At 44.8% G+C, this 21,552-nt stretch overlaps 2 protein-coding genes across 2 annotated transcripts; both read right to left on the reverse strand.

The window, feature by feature from the left end:
* Nucleotides 1–576: 576 nt before the first annotated feature.
* mtx1a (metaxin 1a) lies at nt 577–13,001 on the reverse strand. The gene is made up of 8 exons (XM_004571093.5): nt 12,893–13,001; nt 8,111–8,180; nt 7,946–8,025; nt 5,908–6,000; nt 5,644–5,826; nt 3,017–3,093; nt 2,472–2,629; nt 577–1,046 (listed from the first exon to the last, which is right to left on the reverse strand). Exons 1-8 carry the CDS (start codon nt 12,971–12,973, stop codon nt 811–813), a joined length of 978 nt encoding a protein of 325 aa, XP_004571150.1. The 5' UTR covers nt 12,974–13,001; the 3' UTR covers nt 577–810.
* A 198-nt stretch (nt 13,002–13,199) lies between these two features.
* LOC106675733 (uncharacterized) lies at nt 13,200–21,512 on the reverse strand. Its single transcript, XM_014410938.4, has 6 exons — nt 21,367–21,512; nt 19,831–20,205; nt 19,480–19,743; nt 17,773–17,857; nt 16,652–16,689; nt 13,200–16,395 (listed from the first exon to the last, which is right to left on the reverse strand). Exons 1-6 carry the CDS (start codon nt 21,416–21,418, stop codon nt 16,388–16,390), a joined length of 822 nt encoding a protein of 273 aa, XP_014266424.2. The 5' UTR covers nt 21,419–21,512; the 3' UTR covers nt 13,200–16,387.
* Between the last annotated feature and the right edge of the window lie 40 nt (nt 21,513–21,552).

A 21,552-nucleotide genomic window follows, 5' to 3' on the forward strand; every position in this document is an offset into this window, starting at 1 on the left:
ACATGCAGAAGCATGACAGAGGAGGATGCTGGGATAGGAGGAGATGGAGGCAGATGATCTGCTGTGGCGCCCCCTACAGCGAGCAACCAGAAGAAAAAGTAGTAGTTGGTGACTGGAACCACGCTGGAAATGTGGTAATTTGGACCAAAATCAATGAAACTCCAGGTTGAAAGCCGGTAGAATTCCAGCATGAATAACAACTGGTAACGAGTCGTTATATGTGCTGGTTTAGGCGCTCTTCTGCTTCTGTGCACCTCCCCTCTGTCATTCGCTGATAACTTCCACAGATGAAGTGAAGGCAGCTGCTGGTGACTTTGATTATATGGAGAAAAAAAATCATTTAAGCCACAAAACAACAAATGAACCCAAATAAGCTTTGTTTGAATCCTCCATGAGTACGGAGCCATCCGTCTGCATTTAAAGCTTTATTCTCTTGTGTCGTCGTCACATGAAACTTACGCTGAAACATGTTCAGAACAAAGATGCATCAGTAGTGAACGCTGTCAACATTTCTTCTCCTTTTGCTTCATATTATGTTGAAAATAAAACAGAACACATGAAAACTAAACAAAACCATGTGACTCCACTTTTCCTTTAATTCATTTCTGTACATACACCAGCACCAAACTCCACTTCCTGTCCACAGAGGCTCGTTTGTGTCGATAAATTATTTTTTCATTTGATAAACTTCACACTGACGCTTCCTGTTTGGTCAGATGGACCCAAACTTTGTCTAACTGCACCTGGATCTTATCCTGAACATTTTCACTGCTGTCCGCGGAGTCCCACGGCGGCCTCGGCCCGTCGTCCTCAGCCGTCTCCTTCGTCCTCGTGGTCGTGATGGGAGCCGATGTCCTGCAGGTCCGGCGGCTCCTCCAGCGCCTCGTGATGGGCGTGCTGGATTGACACCATGCCTGTCAGGAGGGCGTAGCTCAGCATGGCGCCCAGAGCCACCAGAGCAGACAGGAACTGCTTCCTCCGCTTGTTGGGAACGTGGTCGAAGTCTCCGCCTTCAGAGTGGGGGGAAGTCTTCTGACTGAAGCTCTCTGAACCAAAAAACAACAACGGGGAGAATGTCAGCCGTGTTTCTACTGTGTTTCTACTCTAGGCGGTTTCTGCTCGCTCACGGTGGCTTCGCTAACCGCAGCGTGAAACACTACATCACAGCTGCTGGTGCACTTTGGTGCCATTTTGGCTCATCGCGCACATTCTGACTTTTTCTGCCTCGGTTGGGGTGGAAATACGAGTGTGCGGACCGGGTCTGCTGCCGTATCAATGCAGGGATTCCCACAGGACACATAAGGAAATCACCGCAGCAGTTGGAAACGAGAATTCCTGTGGAAAACTTTGCTTCTCGTCTTCCTATCGAAGAGGCGAAGCGCTTCATTTCTTTCCTGAGCTGTGATCCTCCAGCAGCTCCAGAGAGCCCGGCGCGCTTCGAGCACCAGTTTGAACACTAATGTCAGAGTTTCCAGGAGCAATAAACAAAATGTCAACCACAACAACGTGTCAATGTCACATTACTGAAGCATGAGACGAAGTTGTGTAGACCATCAGGAACCGCTGCAGGTTGCATTAACACGAGCTACAATTCAAAAGCTCCCAGGATCCTTCACAGGGTTTGTGGCTATGGTTTAGGTTTAAAGCTGAACCATCAATGACAAGCACCCTGACCCTTGACCCCATGCTCTTAGAACATGTGAGTGGGCTTTTAAAAGTTGTTCTTTCAAGTGAAACACTGTAACTAAAGAAGTAAAGTAGTAGTAAAGTGCTGCGTCACAGATTTGTGGGTTGATGCTGTAGTCTCTTTACTTTAGAGCATAAAGCAGGACTGTTGTGGTGAACTGGTGCTTTATAATTAAATCTGAATTGAACTGGGAACTTTTCCACTGGTGTCCCCGCTCACACAGCAGGAAACGGTCCACACAAGACTCCGACTACTGGAAATACTCTGTGTGCTGAAATGAAAGCGAGCTGGGAGCGTTTCAGACGGTGTCAAGTTCACAACCAAAACTTTCTAAAAGGCACCAACAACAAAAATCTCTCCAATAAAACAAACATCGTCTTTGTGACAGCGCTCCGATAAGCGTCCCGGGTCTTTTCCCCCTAAGTGTTACAACATGTGTGCCTGATGTCATCTTCGTTCCTCGTTAGTGATGGCAGAAGTCAAACAGCAGAAAACACGTTTCAGACTAAAATGAGAAAATCTGTTTAGAGTGACGGTTTACACGATGTCACATCAATCTCAGACGGATAAACGATTCCAAAACATCTCAGAGGCAAAAAATGCTGACGGGCTTGAACTGTTGTTACTTCTCTTATTAATGGTTTCAGACATCTCGCTCTCAGAGTTTCACTTTAAAGTCTGCGAACAATTTGTCAGAAGATTAAAACGTCCTGAAGTGAGCGGGAAGGCGTCCAGCCTCGTCCTGGACTCGAGAAGTCTGCTCTCGGACTGTTGTGTGCCTCACCTCGGCCGTCTTTGGGGAAGTAGAGCTGCAGGATGTTGGTGCAGAAGTTGGTCAGGTTGTCGAGAGTCTTCAGATGCTGTTGTAGTTTCCCATTGGGCAGTTTGCACTTCAGGATGGGCGCCAGGTGACCAAACACATAGGCATCGAGAGAGGAAGGCCTGCAGGGAGAAAAGCTTATTAGGGTCAAAGTCCAATAATCTGGTGTCACCACTGCAACTCCCAGTGACAATTACTGAGTGCATCACTGTATGCAGTGCAGTAAGGTACATAAGGAGGACAGACGTGCATGAACACAGGGTGTCTACAAGAGTTTTTACCACAGTTAAAATGATAGCCATCAATCTATCGTCTAACGTATATTTGACCTCCTTCTCCCGAACCCTCCAGCGGCCCCGGGTCTCCTCCTGGGTGGAGGTGCCTGAAACACCTCTAGAAAAGCTTTTAACTTAATGACCATCTTCAAAGTTTCCCCAGAGTAATACAAGTGCGCTGCCTGTGAGAAAAGCCAACTTCGTGTTTTCACGTTAACGTGTGGATGAACTTACGAGTCTCCAAAGAAGAATTTGTGAGAGCCGAGTCGCTGGGACAGCAGGTTCATGCACTCGGCAGCATCTCGGTACAACTGAAAACCACAAGACAGACACAGAAAGACAAAACTGGGTCAAAGCCAGAAGCTTCAGTTTATAGATCAACAATATCTGTAAAAAAGGCTCAAAAGGTGCAGGAAGTCTGGTTCTGCTAAAAAGCTGAAAACAAAAAAACTCCGGGCCAGTTTTGTCGTCTCGTGCTGGAGCTTTTGGGGCTTTTTCTGTTCCTGGTACTGGGGACGGTAGAAGAGAGGCCTTAGGATACCCAGAGGTGTGTTCATATGTGGCCCTTTGTCCCACCAGACTTCACAAGATGGAAAGTCTCGAGTAGTCTAAGGAGCTTGGAAAGAAAAGCGTCTGGACTTCTTTAAGTTGCTTGAAGATGTTTCACCTCTCATCCGAGAAGCTTCTTCAGTTCTAAAGTCTCGATTACTTGCCCCCGATTCCCAACCTTTAACCTTAAATCTGCCAAGGCTACAATGGAGTCTCGAGCTGCCTGGATGTCATGCTTGTGACCTTGGTCCTCCTTGTCTGGAGTAAATTTCCTGCAGTTCATTGTTCCTCCTCTCACTGTGTACACAGCTGTTCCATTACCAGCTCCTCTGACTTAGTGCTATTGAAACCAAGCATTAAAAAGCCAAGGGCCACCATAAATTTAACTGTGAAAGCTAAAGCAAGGAACTAACATGGCCAAGGCCAAAGGTCCGTGTCCAACTCCTGTGCTGAAAGTCTGCACGGTGTGATGCCTTTTACGACCACTGAGAGCTGTTAATATCTCCACTGGACACCTCCGAAGAGAGCACATCAATTCGTTTCTTCATGCCTTAGAAACTCCTGCGACTGACTGCTGAGGTCGGGTTATACCAAACGTCTTTGGTACGGTCACTTAGAAAGGGCTTCTCAAACATGAGCGTTATAGCCTCAAGCACAGCCAAATGTTCACCAAAGTCATCAGGATTTATTTGTGTGACGTGTTTATAATCTCCAGGGGAAAAGTGTCTGACGAACTCACTTTTCTGGAGCATCCAAACACACCTCAGACTTCATCAGTGCCGACCACAAAAAATGTCGACTCTGTGCAACATTTCAGGCAGTTCTTCTACGGTTTCCCTCCAGATGACGGAAACACTCGGCAGTACATTCATATTTTACCCAGTCAGTATTTTAAAGAGCGTGACATCAAATTAATAACTGAATTATCTGGATGTTAATATTATGCTGTTGGACTGGAGGCGTGTTTTTGGCCCAGAGTTTCCATTTGCATCGGGTACTATGGACATTTAAAGGGCCGGTTCATCCAGATGACCATGTCGACGTAATGCGTAACTTCCAATAAAATGAGACTTTCTCAAACTTTGATTGAATCCATTATAAATACAGCCGCCACGCTGCTCTGCCGCCTTGAACACAGCGGGCGAAACGGGCACCGAATTTCAATTCGTGTCTGCATGAGTGCATGTGTGAAGCAAAGAGAGAAGCCCTCGAGGCTTTCAGTTACCATCTGATAGTCTACACCCACAACGATCATCGTGAAGCGGTACTGTGGTTTAAAAATCAGTTACAGGCTTGAAACGCCACCAGAGTTTCTCCTGGGATCACAAATATCCAAACTGTGATTCAGATGTTGTCCAGATCCTCTTCTTGGATGAACCATCAGACCAACTGATGCTATCACCCTCAGGCTCCATGACTGACTTTTTCCCTCTAGTTCACTCTGCTTCCTGGCATCTCTATTCCCCTTTCTGTACATACTCAAAATTCCAGCCTCACTGGTTTCTGCTTGACAAGCCAGACTACGTCTCTATGAACCATCCACCGTGACGTCTTTATCTTGGTTACGACCTGAAGGGGAGTCAAACTCAGAGGAAACAACCCTGGAAAATAGGCGACTTCGGCGATCGTTCATTCCTGAAAAGTCGACTCTGAAGGTTTCCGCACTGACAGGAACAAATTGCTTTTTAACTACCTTCCCCTGAACGCAGCGTGCCCTCTGACCTTTGTCCAAAGCGGACTGGTTGTTCTGCATGTGCACTTTTCCAACAGAAAGCTCCGCTGACAAAAAGTTTTCCTTTCAGTCTAGATTCGTTCCAACCACTTCAGCAGCCCGAACACATGGAAACGATATCTGCGTCTGAAGTGGAAAACCGCGGAGCTTCTGCATGTTCTGCTGTCACTGCAGTCGGCTGAAAGTCAGTGTTTCCTTCACAAAAGCGGGGGGTCTGGTGGACGCTCCACAGACACGGTGACCTCACTTTTTATTCTCATGCTGGAGTTTCAATTCAGGGGAAATTCGTTCACTTCTTTTATAAACACAAGGACAAAGAGAAGGCTGGGATTTATTGAGAAAGGAAGGAAGTTGGGAAAAAGAGAGCGAGGAGGAAGGGAAGAAAGAAATGCACAAGTTAGATTAGATAACAGGCTTTACGTATGTATCGAAGATGAATTTACTGCCTATAAAATGTTAAAGAATGACTTCACAGTATGGCATCTGGATCATCTTGATCTCGATCAGCTGTTTTATTCTGAAGCTGGTAAATCAGAGGAGGCTCGATCTCTTCTGACCTCCTCCCCCTCCGAGCGCTCACCTCCTTCTCCAGCTCCTCTCCGGCCTCCAGCCTCTCGTCTCCTCGCAGCAGTCGCAGTTTCTCCAGCTGTTGCCGCTGCATTCGTCCCGGCAGGAAGAAGTTCAGGGGGAACGGCATGTGCTCGGCGTACCAGCGCCGAGTCACGTCCACGTAGTTCTTTGGCTCGATCCAGAAAGCGTAAATCTGCAGAGGATTGATCCAGAGATTCAGGGAGAGCTCAGGAGAAACGCACTCTCGGTTCGTTAGCAGAGAAACTCGTCTCACCAGAGCCGGCATGAGTTTTTCCTCCATCAGAGAGATGAAGGCCAGGCTGTCGGCGCCTTCCTTGGCCGACAGGTCGTAGTCTGCATTGAACTTCTGGGAAGAAAAAAAAAGTACATCAGGATTAAACGTCGATAAAACAGGAACAAAGAGTGGAGCAAGTTAATGATGCTCCAATGAAAGGAAAAGGAGCTCACTGCAGTCGCTTCTAAACACTTAGAATCTGTTTTTGTCAGTGATTTGTGCCTGAATGTTCAACGACTTTAAAAAACAAGAACTGGCTGCACAGTCTGAGTTTATTTACCACATCACATCTTAGCGTCCTCGTTGTCTCATATTATCTACTGCCTCCCTGAACCTCCATGAACTGAAGCTACGGCATGAAGAAGAGTTGCTCCACAACAATGTGAGACACTGATGAAGCCATGCACAAGATGATTCCTGCTGAAGGTGGTTCTACAAGCTATCGAGTCACTGGGAGTACTGGAAGGACTGGGGTAGCAGCAGGTTTTAGGACACGCACAATACTGCAGTTAAGATGCTGTTTGAAGGAATGAGAGCTGGGAACGGGAGCGTGCTCCATGTTAGCAGGAATGTCAGTGCAAAATTCATTTGCATTATGCGTCAGTTTTACAACAAGCTGTAAACGGATTACAGTTCCAGCTTTATTTGAATAACAGCAAACAAAATGTGAGAGTTTCAGCTGCTCTTAGAGTCAAGTTCAGTTTCTGAAGCTTCGGTCGTCTGCAGGAACGGCTCGAGAGGAGCTGAAGGTGTTTGTTTTAGTGTGTGTTGGAGGGTTTACAGGCTGCTGCCGTCTCTGCGGTTTGAACCGCTTCCATGTTTCCTCATTAGCACAAGCAGCTGCATACAGTGGCAGCAGCAGGGAAACCAGAACGAGCTGCTGCTGAATTCACGCTCAATGAGCCGCTCTGATCAACAGCTGAGTGCACGCAGCATTAAGAGAACACTTAACAGGTCCTCCTCGTACACGAGCGGGGCCCCGAGGGGCAAGAACACCACAAGAAGATGCAAAACGGCAACAAGTTCTGTAAAGAAAGAGAGGAGCTGAAGGGCTGACGGTTTTTCCTTCCAGCAGTTTTCTCCTCCGAGCTTCTTCAACAGCTTTCCTGTCGCTGTGGTTTCTGAACAACCCACCACATGGAGAAGGCACCGAGCATGCTGGGTAATGTGTTCCAGCTGCTGAACGAAGGCCGAGCTCCTCAGCGAGGGGGGTGTGGGCCAGAAACTGCTGTTATCACTGGGTTTGAGAGTTGCTTCCTCAAAGATATTCAGGAGCAAATGTCAAAGACGCGCTTCCAGTTTGGGCTTACGATGCTGCTTTAACAGCAGGCCGCACGACGCTGAAGCAAACCTGGAAGCTCGACAGCAGCTTTAGCTCATTTTATTCCAGTGAGCAGGTGCAGAGACACACCCACACTAACAATCATGACAACATGTGATCAGAAAGCATATCAAACCCCTGCAGGCTGAACAAGTCTGAGTAATGCACGCCACTCTTCACGTGCACGACTGTGAAATATTTATGACAACGTGTCCAGGTCGGCGTGAAAGTGCCTGAAAAAGCTCCTTCAGCATCCACACTGTACAAAGGTGGAGGTCCACCTTTCTTTCTACCTTCTTTCTCCTGCTGAGGTTTAACAGCTGGAATGTGTCTCTGGCTGCAGCTTCCTGTTGTTTAATGAGTTTTTCCAACTGGCGCGTGCGCGCACACACACACACACACACACACACACACACACACACACACACACACACGCGCGCGCGCGCACACACACACGCACGCACGCACGCACGCACGCACGCACGCACACACGCACACACACGCACACAGCAAAGGGAAAAGTTTTGACTGCAGAAACAACAAGTGGCAATCAGAGTTTTATTCCTCGCAGCTCTGCTTTTGTTTTCCATCAGTCCTGAGAGTGATGATTTCATTCTCCAATGTCCAACAGAACATTTGAATGTTAAAGACGTTTGTTTCTTCTGTCGGACCGTAACCCTGGGAACGAGGTTTTACCTGTTTTCTGAGGTGGATGATGATGTCAGAGGGTCGGGACAGAGTTTCTTTCTGATTGGTCCTCAGAGCAGGAAGAGAACCTGAAGACAGGAAAAACAAAAATCAATAAGCGCTTTCAACAAGTCAGAGTTTCTTCTTCGTGTGTCTGCAGCGCAGCCGCCTCACCGCTGGGACTCCTCCAGGGGTTGGAGATCTTTCGAAGTTTGAGAGGAGCTCCAGCGAACTGGGCGTAGGCCTGAAAAAAAAGAAGAAAACACGACAACACATGAGAAACACAATTCAAACTTTTTTTTTTATACAGCACCAACTCACAGCAACAGTCAAGCTGCTCTGTATTGTGAAGGCCCGCAACAAAGGACGACCCCTATGACCGCGGCAAAAATGACCCCAGATGAATGAAAGTGAACTTTCAGGAGTCCAGAATCTGCATTTTACGCTCCACACTCTAAACAAACGTTATTTATTGTTTACCCTGGTGTTTAGTTTTGCTTCCTTCTTTGTGCCTGTGGGAGCGCTGACCTGCTGATGGACCTGTCAGAAGAAAAGCATCCAGGAAACAGACCGTCTGGACCTGATTTCATCACAATCCATCCGACGGTCGTTGAGACATTTCAGTCTGAACCGCAGTGTTGGACTGAGCAACATTTCCATGTGTGGAGCCAAGCAGGCAGCCTGAGCAAACCCACTCAGACCACACTGACATGATGTCTTCACGGGAAACTCAGACGAGTTCAAGGACTCGTTCAGCAGAAACTACAGCCCCGATGTTACGATCAGATCAGACTTTCCAGAGTTGGGACCAGAAAACCTCTGAAAACAAAGCTGCAGACCGAGAGAACCGTCAGTCACCGAGGACGAGGACGCTCATTATCCGGAGACCTGCTGACCCGAGGCTCAAAGAGCTGCTGTAAGACAAACACCTGAAAGCTTCCTGAAGCCTCTCTGTTCCTCTCTTCAGTCAGAAAATCACTGACCCAATTATTTCTGCCAGACAGAAACAAAAACAACCTTATAACAAGGTCCCGCTCACACGAAGAGTTTTTGAATTACTATGCCCACACATTCCTCTAAAGGTGGGCGTGGCCAAACTTGGAAGCTGGATTCCCTGAATATTAAAAGGTTTATAAAAAGTTGGGAAGCTGTGAAAAACAAGAGGCGCGTAATGCTGGATACAAGAAACGGACCGATATTTCCCCGAGTATATTGGTGATCGTTATTAGTGCATTTGTGTTCATAGAACTTCATGTTTTCCTGGAGTGTTTTGCCTCAAAAATATGCAGTTATGATTGAAAATAACCAAAATGTAACATCACACAATGGTTTTTTATGTTCTCTGTCTTTTGTCAATTGCCTGCAATTTAAAAAAAAAACTACTGTAACGGTCAGAGGATAATTAGTAATGAGCAGCGGGGGATTGGGACCGACTGCTCTTACAGTAAAAGCTGGAGGTGACTCAATTCTTCTGGAAAGAAAGAATAAAAGCTTCGCTCAGAGTCGAGAGCCTCGTTCTGCTTTTACAACCAGAAAAAATGAGGAAGAATTTCCCCATAAATGTGCAGCACTGAAGTCAGAGGACGATGAAAGTGGAGCTGTTTGTTCCACGCAGCTGTGGCAGAGCGTGAGCTGATCTCAGTAACACAGGCTGCACAGTCACTCTCCAGGCGCGATGGACGCGCTGGATGTGCTGAAAACAGAAGAGTGTCGTCCACTCCTCTGCTAAACAGTTACATGCAGAAACAAAGGGAAAGAGTCCTCATGACTCCCAGTAAAACCAAACGCTTCATAACACTGCATCTCACAAATGATAGAAGCTGAATGTGAGCAAAATGGTGATAAATGTGTTTAATCTGAATAAATGCAGCCTGTTCGTGACCTCGGTTAAGAACAGGCTGCGAGCGCCGGGGTCACAGCTGGACGCTGAGATAACAACTCGGACTGAGAGACGCTTAAAAGAAAACACACAACAGGAAGACATCATTTGTCACGATGAAGTGCTGAAAGTCTTTCACTTCACCTGTGTGGACGGCTGAAGCTCCGCCTCCTATCTGCTGAGACCACAATAAGAAAACCAAGAAAGCTCTGATTGAGTGTAAAGTGCAGTGGTGGATTCACATTTCTCCGGTGGTTTGGAAAAACAGCAGCAGTGACACATTAGTGTTTTCCAACCGCTGCTGAGGAGCCCGTCATTACCCAGCATGCACTGCTGCTCTGCTGTGTGATTTCAGTCCAACACAAACATGTTTCAATCAGCTTTAATCACTCAGCAGAGCTCTGAGGCCCTCAGCGCGGTCTGCAGGCGGGGATCATCGTACCCACACTGTCACCAGAGTCTCTGGACCACGGCAGTAATGGAAACTCTGCAGCCACAAAGCATTCTGGGTGGTCGCGAGTCTTTAACTACACCTAATGCCTCCACTTAAAGGACAAGTCCCCGTTTTTAAGCATGAACTGAATGAATGATGAGGGAAGCTGCTTTTATAGGACGGTAGAAAGTCACAGCTCTGCTCCTACAGAACAGACTCGTTTCTTTGCCTTTGTGGATGACGCAGTTCTGCTGTTTAAAATTAAGACAAGTGCAAGTGCATTAGCAGCAGCACACTGCTGCACACACACACTGCTGCGCACACACTGCTGCGCACACAGGGCTGCGCACACAGGGCTGCTGCTGCTGATTATAAAACATAAGAAAAGAAAATATGTCTACAAAAAGGCAAGAAGACATTTTTGCACTGTCCATAAGTTTAGTTTTTCACTCAGCAGTGTGACTGTTTGCGTCTGCTGGTGAATGCCTGCACCATCAGGACACAGGGTAAGGAGCTGGTCAGGTGGGAGGAGCTCAGAGGGGGACGGTTCCAGCTTCTGACCAGGACTCCTCCTGAGCGCCTCCTTTGTGAGGCACTGAGGCGTGTCCAGATGGAATTATGGAGACGTTTGGGTGTTTCTCAATTCAGAAGATAAAACTTTTCAGGGACACAGTCATGAAACAGCCAATGCTTCCCCGTTACATCACCAGCTGTCCTCGCCCTTACACCAGCAGCACAAAGTGCAGCTTAATACACACAGCGACTTAAAGCACTTTTAAAAACACATTTGAACCACTAGACTGATGTAAAACTGAAACTGAGGCTGATGTCTGACGAACGTGTCGATAAAAGAACCTCTGGTGCCATCTGGTGGTCATATAAGGAACTACAGGTCAATGACTATTTGGTAAGAGACAGATTTAGAATTAATTTATTAATATTATATTATTAATTAAAGGCAAAGAAAACAGATGGATGGATTATTACATCTGGACTCTGAATACAGTGTGTAATAAAAAATAGATTAGATAACAGTAGAAAGCTTAAAATAACAGGCAGTTCTTCCTCCCGTCCACTGAGGACGAGTAAACAGTCACACTGCAGGAACCATGGCACGCAGCACTGCAGCTCTGCCCTCTCTCTCTGGGCTCAGGACCAAAGCAGGAGGGTGAGACATGCCCACTGGAGCAAAATCACAGCAGGTCCTGTTAGGCCTGTAACAACACTGCTCTGCTGACTGAAGAAATAGAACATTTAGGGACTTGTACAGCTGTGTCATGTCAGATCGTCCACAATTAATTTTTATGTGATATCAAAATATCTGTTACTGCTGTAGCAACGCCTTGTGCTCAAGTTCTCTAGGACACGCAACAGCGAGACGATCCTGGGACAAAAGCCACGTCGGCCTCTGATGGTGATTTAGCATCAAAAAAGGGAGCAACTGTGAGAAATGAGGAGCTGGTGATGTGACCCACATATGAATAAACATCATTTTTGTCCATAGCATCAGAAATATAATTACTGCAAATGAAACATCATAATCTAATTTTGAGGGTATGAATGAGAAAGATTTTTACTGTATTAATCATCAGAAGCTTTTTTCATCTGAGCTGTACTTCACTTCCTACAGGTGAGCTGGAGTCACTACAGCCGGCACTGAAAGAGCTGGTTTCCACCATCATCCTTCTTCATGAGGATGCGAGCCAGAGATCTGGCTTCAGTCAGCACACAGGCACAACTCCAAACGGAACGATAGAACGATCGGCCGTTTTTTCTGCTCATCACTGCGCTCTAAAACTCACTGTCACACAACAAAAACAGACCCTGCTGTCATTCAAAACACCACAGAAGGAAAAGACCCAACACACAAAATCCAAAGTCCTCCATGGAGTCAGACTTGCCTGCACATCAACCAGAAGCACTGCTTCACGAACCATTAAATTCATGTTTTAATCAGATCAGCTCCAGACTGAACGTGGAGCATTTCCACCTTCCAAAGCTCCACGGCGAGCTAGTGCTGTGTGATACTGCAAATGTAGATGCCGAGTAGATAAAGAGCCAGTACTGCTGATACCAATACTTTTAACTCATGAACGCAGATGATGTACAAGAGAGCAGTGTGCTATGATTTATGAGATCTACTTACATTAAACTTAGCAGATAGAAACAAAGTATCGATCCTATCGCACTACTATCGAGCCGATACCAATACCAGCTTTAGTATCGACACTATCGATACTTGGATCGATCCGTCCACCTCTACAGGAGCCGAGAGGAACCATGTCAATCATTGTTGAATATTGTTATTATGTTACCGCTGATCGGTCAGAAAACTTCCCGTTTCACCTCCAGCTGAGCCACATGGACATCAAGCTTACTTATTTTGAGAACAAATGAAAGAAAAACTCCGTTTCCGCCTAAAGTCGGTTTATTGCAGTCTGGTTGTGGAGTCATCACTTTACCGTTTACGTGAGTAATCGATCACGCTCCGTGCAGCCGGCAGTTTTATGATGAAACCTCGCTAACGCACGCTTACTGAGGCGTTAGCATTAGCAGCCGTTAGCACAGAGCCGGCCCACGCCCCTGAGCGTGAACGCGCCCGTGCACAGAGCCGGGACCGGGCCCGGTGTTAGCGGACACTCACCAGAACCACCAGGCAGTCGGTACTGATCGACGGCAAACCCCAGTCTCCTTCCCAGCAAAACAACTCATCGGGCGCCGCCATCTTCACCCCGGATGGTGACCTCTCACACCGGAAGTAGCTATCAAATGAAGTCTTTTGTAAAAACGCATTTCAAAGTAAAAGGATTAATAAAATGTTTTATTTTTCGATCCAGAGAAGTAATCCGTAGAGAAGAACAAGTACTTATCATCAGCACCACTAGCAAAACTCAGGGTGAGGTCATGTTTTTTTTTGTTTTTTTTAATTAAACTTTATTTACAAACAACAGTATAACATACAAGGCACCATCATTAATCCGATTATGTTACATCCTCGGTTGAGCATTATAGCAAAACAAACAAACAAACAAAACGAACAAAAAAACCAAAAACAACAACAATAAGCACAAAGTTAAAACAGTTAGCACAAAAAGAAAGAACAGTCATTGAAGGATTCGAACCAAAGGCAAAAACTAACGTGCAAAAAAAGGGCAGTCGTGATTATAAAATAGGGAGTTTTTTTTTTTTTTTTAACATAGGTTAAACTCTTTAAATAAAACAACAAGTTTATGGGCTTTCTTGTTATTCACAAGTTTCAGCGATTTAGCCCAGAGTCTAAAGTCATTCAGCCATCTGTTTATACAAGGTTTAGCTTTAAAGTATCTGCATTTGTGAATAAAAATTTTCCCATTAACAAAAACGTCCTAATCAACAGGTCAAAATCTGCATTCTCAGCAAGTATTCCAAATTTTATTACTGTCACCGTCAAATGTGGTAACTGAATTCTCCTGGACTGTAGCCAGCTCCACATGTCAGTCCAGAAGGAGTGCACTGATTCACAGTTGAAAAACAAGTGATCCAGACTTTCAGTATCATTTTCACAAAATGTGCAGGCGTTCACATCTAAATTAAATTTCCGTCTTAAGAATTCATTGGTTGGATAAACCTCATTAATGATTTTAAAGTGAACCTCTTTTACTTTAGGGGAAAGAGGAAGTGAAATATACTTTTTTCTTATCGCCTTAACCTCCATGGTCTCAAATTCTTTAAGGATATAATTTCTTTTAACCGGATTAGGGCAAATTTCGTTTATCAAAATATTCCTGATCACTTTGTTTGTAAACCTGCTGTCACCAAATTCAACTCCAGCTATGCAGAGCTGCCTCAGTGCAGGAGAAATTTTAGAGTGCGGGTGAGGTCATGTTAGCACCATGGAAAACTCAGCAGGCGTTCACAGCAGGAGGTCAGATAAATACAGTTATTTATTTATTCTTAGAAAACATGAAGCAGGACACTCAGACAGAGTCCACAACTCAGCTGTTTCACTCCTGAACCACCTTTAAGAAAGTCCAGAGCATCAACAGTTACCGGACAGAAACCAGCCAATCACGGGAGAGCAGAGTGACCTTTCAACTGATCCAGTGTAGAACCAACCTTTATTTAAAGCAGTGATGAGTGAAAGTGATACAGCCTTGGCAACCCTGGCCTTTATTTTAATCTTTATGTCATTAATTTAGTGACACAATCCCATCTTATTTTATTTTGGATTAATTTTACGATGTAGAAATGAAAGTAGACGTGTTCATGCGTTTGATTTTTTACCGATCGACAGTTCAACAATCAGTCTCTCACTGTAAACACAAGCTGCCGTCTTTCATCGTGTGCTGTGTGAAACAACAGGATGAAGGAAACGTCCTCTGCTGCGTCTCGAGTGGGGAAACTGTGGCGTTGTTGGTTTTCAGCAGCTTCCACTCTAAAGCTCAAATGTTGCACAACTAAATCTTCCTCAATCAGAACTCGGAGCAGATTAAAATGAGAAGTCAGGTGGTAGATATGGATGTTTCTTAACTCGAGATAGGAACCCATAACGGAATTATTCATTCATTTCATTACACAACACCACATTTAACACAGCAACAAAGTAACTAATGACAAATAATGCAATACTTATTTCCCTTATAAAGAGTGTGAGGCCACAAAAACACACTCAGGCTTTCTAACCAGTTAATATTTCTAACATGATCATGTCTGAATTATTCACGTTAATATAAACACGATCTGTGCTGAGAGAGTCCACAAAGATATTTTCTTTTATTTGGAGGCAAATCTTTAGTTTTGTAAATGCTTTCAGTAGTTCGGCCACAATGATCAACGAGCTGCGTTATGAAAGTCAGACTGGAGCTTCCTGCAGCTCCTCCTCTGGTCTCTGTGAGAGGTGACTACGGCTCAGCGTTCAACGCCATCGTCTCAGACAGCCTCACCACCAAACTGGAACGCCTTTAGACCCCCCAGCTCCTGGATCAGACACTTCCTCACCAACTGGCCTCAATCTGTCCAATCATCTTTGTCCCCCCAGAGGTCATCGTCAGATCCTCCTGTCTCAGGTAAACCAGGGCCATCACAGCTGAACCCTCAAACCCCGCCCACCAACTGTTTGACACCTCCAGACTCACTAACAGCTCCTTCCCCCCACACCCCATCCTGCCCACCCACCTCACCAATCTGAGCCATGGTCACAGGACACTCTCACAGACTCTATACTCAGCCCTGTCTTTGCACTGCTCTCAAACACGTGTGTCTCCATTGGCTGCCTTTCTCTTATTTATGTCTATATTCCTCTAGACTGTAAACATCTCCTCTGTTTGCTGTTTATTCCTTTTTTCTTCTTCTTTTTCTCTAAAGATGGCGCATAAAAGCAGGACTGAGTCCTCTGTGTAGAGCGACAGTAACTGTGTGTGTTTGTAAGCATTTAAACAATGCAGAGAGTAAAATGAACAGCAACAGTATTTTGTCTAAGTCCATCATTGTAGAAATGATGGCGCACAGCGTGACGTCAAAAAAGGCGCACACCTTTGACGCTGCATTTTCTCCGTTTTCCTCGTCCACACGTAAATGCAAAAACTGCGTTTTTAAAAATCTCTGTTTTCATTGGCCGAAAAAGCTGTTTACACGTGGACGAAAGGTGCAAACGCGTAGAAAAATCTGCATTTTCAAAAATACCCGCGTACGTGTGGACGTAGCCTCTGTGCTAACTCTGTGGAAACGGCTGAAAACGATGGTGTGGACGCAGAGCGTTTTCAGACTAAAACGACGTTTTCAAATTTATCCGGGCTCGTGTGGACGTAGCCTTAGCATGTCTCTCACACTTACTGTTGACAGATGGTATCTCAGGAAGTTGGAGAGAAGCATCCACACACAAAGGAGTGGGGGGGGGAGTCTTTTGTCTCTTTTTCCACTGTAGATAGCAAGGGAGACGGGGAAAGACCCCCAATTCCTGCTGTCTTTACTATTTAGATATTTATTTTTTACTCTTGCACACTCAGCCACATATCGTTTCATTGTACATGTACAATGACAATAAAGACCTATTCTATTCTATTCTATTCTATTCTATTTCTCCTGTGTGAGCTGGACACAGGTGTAGCCGACTGTAGTTTCCTGTTGGTCGTGTTGTTCTTGAACGCTGCTGTAGACGTTATTAGGAAGCTGAAACCACAGACAGACGTGAAAACAGTGAAGAGGACAGAAACACAGGAAGATGGCTGTTAGTTTGCTCCGTAAACGAATCACTGATCTCTTCTTCTTTCTCCCATTAGACGTCATCTCACCCCACTTAGCCTACTGCATCGTCTGCTTATTATTCTTAACAAGTCATCACATTATAAATATATCTTAATCCATCCCATTATCCTCAATAAAAGGGGTAAAGTGTGTTAAACAGTTCCTCCCATCAGTAACTCACCTTCAGCAGCTCTCTGACCCTCTGCTGCTCTCAGCCTCCTGTAACAATATGACTGATTTTACAATCAAATATCAAAAACTACAAAGAAAACAAACGTGGATAAAAAAGGAGAACATGCAAGTTAGGGTTAAGATTATAATTATTCATAATATGCTGTGAACGAGGCAGCACGGTGGCACAGTGGTTAGCACTGTTGCCGCACAGCAAGAAGGTCCTGAGTTCAATTCCAACATCAGGCCGGGGTCTTTCTGTGTGGAGTTTGCATGTTCTCCCCGTGTTTGCGTGGGTTCTCTCCGGGTACTCCGGCTTCCTCCCACCGTCCAAAGACATGCAGCTTGTGGGGATAGGTTAATTGGATAATCCAAATTGTCACTAGGTGTGAATGTGAGTGTGAGTGTGAATGGTTGTCTGTCCCTGTGTGTTGGCCCTGCGACAGACTGGCGACCTGTCCAGGGTGTACCCCGCCTCTTGCCCTATGACAGCTGGGATAGGCTCCAGCGCCCTCCGCGACCCTGAACAGGATATGCGAATGGATGGATGGATGCTGTGAACGTATTTAACAAAGTCATTATGTGTTTAAAAGAATAAACAGTAAGAATCAGCAGTTAAACAAACCCACAAACTGAGAAAGTGTTGGGTGTTACTGTGTATTTGTGAGATGTGAGTATGAAAAATGATTTGATGTAAAATTGTTTTCATGTGTTTTATCATGTAAGAAACAGCAGGAAATGCTCTGTTTAGGTGAGGGAGCTGTGGGAGGTTCAGGGCAGACGAGTCAACGCACATATATACACGAGGCGTGAGAGACGGAGGCTGATTTCACATTTGTACTTCAGATCATTTCTGTTTCCTGACATCAGACCTCCACCTGTGCTGTGGGCTTGATGCTAACACTTACACAGGCTGCTGAACCAAAGCTCAGCTGTCCGTCTCTTCAGCTCTTTGTGTGGAAGTGTTGGCAGAGAAAGCTTTACTGTTATACTGTTAATCACACAGGTGATGTAATGTTACATACGTGTACTTTACATGAACACAAGTAAAATCACTAAAACGTAATATAACTCAGGTTCAGCACAGCCACCTTCAGCTGCTGCTGAAGAGGAACTCAGACTGATTTGTACCTTTCGACGATGAAGAGCACGAGCGCGATCACAACCAGCAGGACAACAAACACCACACCAGGTATCGGAGGAAGGTTTCCACCAGCTGTGAAAACAGAAACATATGTAGAAATCAGCACAAACTGTCGGTATGTTACGGGTTGGAAGTGAGAAAGCTCTGATAGAAATATAGCTTTGAAACAACCTGTTTTTATGTATTTATATATGTTTAAGTCAGTTTTCATCCTGCATGTAATTTATCCTGAGTGATGAGTTTGTGCTGTCAGTGAAGTGACCTGAGCGTCCGATCATGTTTCTACTAACTTTAGTTTTCACAGAATGTCACTGGGTGCTGTCGAGGTGGTGTTTTGCTAAAAAAAAGAAAAAAGAAAAACGTTTTACTCACATGTTGTAACTTTATTGACTAAATAGAAAAACTAGTGATAAAAGAATCCATCCACTCGGACATAAATAGAGGGGACATGGTCCCCGTGTCTCTGGCTGGCTCGCACGAGGTTTTCTTTTCTTTCTTTCCCTCTCCCTCACTCCTCTCTGCCTGGGCGGAGCTTGTTACAGGCTCTTGCTCTTGGCCCACGCACCTGTGTGATTGTCACCACCTGCTGCTGTTCTGGCTGATTCCCCAGCTACTATTGAAGGCAGTTGCACAGAGCAGCTCTCTGCTGGAACGCAGAGTCTCCTGAGTTCATGCTCTAAGCTTCTTTAAAGAAGTCCCTGTGTGTATTTACCTGTGGTACTAACTACTGTTTCCTGTATGTAGATATCCCCCTCCTGGACCAGATTACGGACCTATCGTGTGTGTGGCGGTGTGAGTGGAGTTTTGGAGCGATTGCGGCTGAAGAGGAGTGAGTGTGCGTGGATTACCCCCTTCTCCCTGGAGCCCCTCCCATCTCACTGTACATATCTCACTGAGGTGTTCCATATTGTAAATAAACTGCCTTCGTTTGTGTGCAAAGAACTCTGTCTGTGCTTGAGTCCATCCAGTAGCCATGCTTTTTAATTCTGCTGCAGATCTCATTAGATCATGGATCTGAGGACAGAGGATGCACAGGTGAGTCCACCTGTGATGTTTAAAACAGGCTAACATTGCTGAAACATACAAACCACGGCAGGACTCAACAAATACATTTTCATTTGTATTCAAGTCATTTGAGTTCTTCAGATGTTTCACTTTTTGTGTCTGAAAGTCTGTGTTTGGGGGAAAAAGTGATTTTATTTTTTTAAGGGTTTGCAAAAGTCACAATAAGTTTTGGAGGCTCATAAAATCCTTTGATATGTTAAAACAAAACTTGAATCTTTGCAAAAATTATTATTATTATTATTATTATTATTTGAGGTTCCTTCCTGCCAAACACCACGTAGCTCATAAAGTCACAGCTGTGAGGCGACTCTGTGGAAGAAGTGTCAGTATTTAAATAATTTCCCAATGTGTGTAATCATTTTTTAGAACATCGTTTACTAAAGGCAAAGTTTATCATTTAAAGTTACTTGAAACCTAAAAGAATCAAATTTGAGGTTCATCCTATCAAAACACTTTACCAGTCTTTGTTTCATTTAACAACTTAATTTTAAGCATCTTCTAACTTTTCAAAGCTTCTTTTTTCAGTTTGAAATTGTGGCCGGAGATCGCTCCCACATCTCTGTAGAGTTTGTGTTCTCAGTTTGATGACGTCTTAAAATTTAAAAAAAGTTTCAGAAAACTGAACAAACCTCCAGCCTCCACCTGCAGGCTGTACGGCTCAGAGAGAGTCTCCATGATGTTATTCAGAGCACAGGTGTAGTTCCCAGAATCCTCTGCAGTCAGAGGGCTGAGAGGAAGGGAGGGGCCAGTGTCTGAGAGGGCGTGGCCATCTTTGAACCACGTGACTTCCAGTTGGTGGAAAGTGCAGACTGAAGCACAGAGCAGTGTGACGTTTTCACCTCTGCTCAACTTTTTATCATCACTGGAGCTGATTATTCTCATTTTAGACGAATCTAAAATCAAAGTGTTCATATTACTTCACACTTATTAATTCTTAATGATGAATGATTATTTGCAGAATTAAGATTTTTTGTTCTCACCAACAACCGTGACATTCACTCCTGTCTGGTTAGTAAAATGTCCTTCAGGACGATCAGCTTCCATCCTGAAGCGAAAGCTTGCGTTGTCTCCCTGCTGAACATCTCTGATCTGTAAAGTGCAGTTTGTCTTCTTGTCTCCCAGATATTGATAACGAGGATCGATGTTTGCTGGGTTACTGTCATACACAGATGGAGTGCTGCCCAGACAGAGTACATGGTTCTTACACCAGCGGACTCTGACGATCTTTAGAGGAACTTCTCTCTGACCATCACTGAAAGACTTCCGAGGTGTGAAGGTGCAGGGGAGGGTGACAGTGGACCCTCTGACAGCACAGGTAGACGTGAAAGGATAGACCACAGTTTGAGCCACAGCACCTGTGTGTGAAATATACAAAGCTGGTCAGATTAAACAAAGAATCATGGCAGGGTATTCTGGGTAGTTGTTATGGTTGCACACAAACTATCAACACAACTTTTTTTTATGAACATAACTCCAAATTTCGAGTTACTTTTCTCAAAATTTCTGGTTTTTGACACTACGGGCTTCCATCTGGTACTGATGAGTTAGCGGTTACTAATTGTGTATTTTATATTTTCTCATCACCTGTACTGCAGCAAGCCACTAGAGGGCGACTGTGATATTAAAGGCTTCGTGCAGTCCAGATCAGAGGGTTAAGATCACTTGAAAAATGGCAAAAAATCATGTTTTGCATGGTTGGATCTTAACAAGGTTCCAGGTCGAGCTTCAACATGAAACAAGGAGAAATGAGAGTGAAACAAAACATTTTTTGAACATGCAATTTATTGAAAACACTGATTAAACTGAAACAGGGTGTTTCGGAAAAACAAAAATACCCACAATTTAAACTCCATAAAACCAGTTTTAGACACCAGCACACAAACAACGGTAGTTCCTGTACTTTCTAACAAGAGTTTTTGATACGATGCAAAATAAGTAAATAAGACAAACTGTAGAGATGAAGACAGAAACACATCTGATAAGCAGGAAAACGTTGGCCGGAAAAAAGAAGAATGAAGGAACTCGAGTGTCCCAACAACTTCCTCAAATAACTGCCTGACTGTTCACCAGGTTCCCAGCGCCGAGCAGCACCGATCTCAGGAAGGAGGTACGAGAAGATCCATGAGCAAATAAAAAAATAAATAAGTGCCAATAATAAAATCAATGACTGCACAATATTAACTGTAAAGTTTTTCTATCAAGTAAATGTGACGTCAGTCAGAAATAATGAGTCTGCTACAAAATGTTTGTGTGAAAACAAAGTAACGTAAAATAACTTCTCCTTTTGATTTCCCCTCAGCAGCTTTAAGGTGGCTACAATGATCACATCCAGCTGCTCGATCACTTATTGATCTTCTACATTCACACTCACATCTCTGACATGTGGTTTCTGCTTTTGTGCCTTTAAACAGGATTTGGATGCAGAGCAGCAGCAGCGAGCGAGTCAAAGGAAAACTCTGAACCCTGTTTCCACTGATCGTCACTAAAACAGGATCAAAATAAGACTTCAGTCTTACCTGCCAGCAGGAACATGAAGCTCCACAGAAGCTGTTTGTCCCAAACTGCCATCCTTAGTTTCTGCTGAGGCTCTGCTGCAGTCAGAGGAGCGAGCAGAGAGTAAAGAGCTGGATGATGAAATGAGGCTGAAGAGTTGTCTTTGTGAATCTGTCGTTTCTTTTATGGTCACTTCCTGAAACCACGTG

The sequence above is a fragment of the Maylandia zebra genome, linkage group LG1, assembly GCF_041146795.1.
Source record: "Maylandia zebra isolate NMK-2024a linkage group LG1, Mzebra_GT3a, whole genome shotgun sequence".
Taxonomy (NCBI): domain Eukaryota; kingdom Metazoa; phylum Chordata; class Actinopteri; order Cichliformes; family Cichlidae; genus Maylandia; species Maylandia zebra.

Excerpts from the sequence above, each read along its gene's own strand:
- mtx1a (XM_004571093.5), bottom strand. The coding sequence starts at position 12,973 with ATGGCGGCGCCCGATGAGTTGTTTTGCTGGGAAGGAGACTGGGGTTTG. Across the intron at positions 8,181-12,892 it reads CCGACTGCCTGGTGGTTCTG|GCCTACGCCCAGTTCGCTGG; the intron begins GTGAGTGTCCGC and ends CTTTTTTTTCAG. Across the intron at positions 8,026-8,110 it reads CCCCTGGAGGAGTCCCAGCG|GTTCTCTTCCTGCTCTGAGG; the intron begins GTGAGGCGGCTG and ends TCCTGTCTTCAG.
- LOC106675733 (XM_014410938.4), bottom strand. The coding sequence starts at position 21,418 with ATGGCAGTTTGGGACAAACAGCTTCTGTGGAGCTTCATGTTCCTGCTG. Across the intron at positions 19,744-19,830 it reads AGTGAATGTCACGGTTGTTG|ATTCGTCTAAAATGAGAATA; the intron begins GTGAGAACAAAA and ends CTTTGATTTTAG. Across the intron at positions 16,690-17,772 it reads GTGCTCTTCATCGTCGAAAG|GAGGCTGAGAGCAGCAGAGG; the intron begins GTACAAATCAGT and ends ATATTGTTACAG.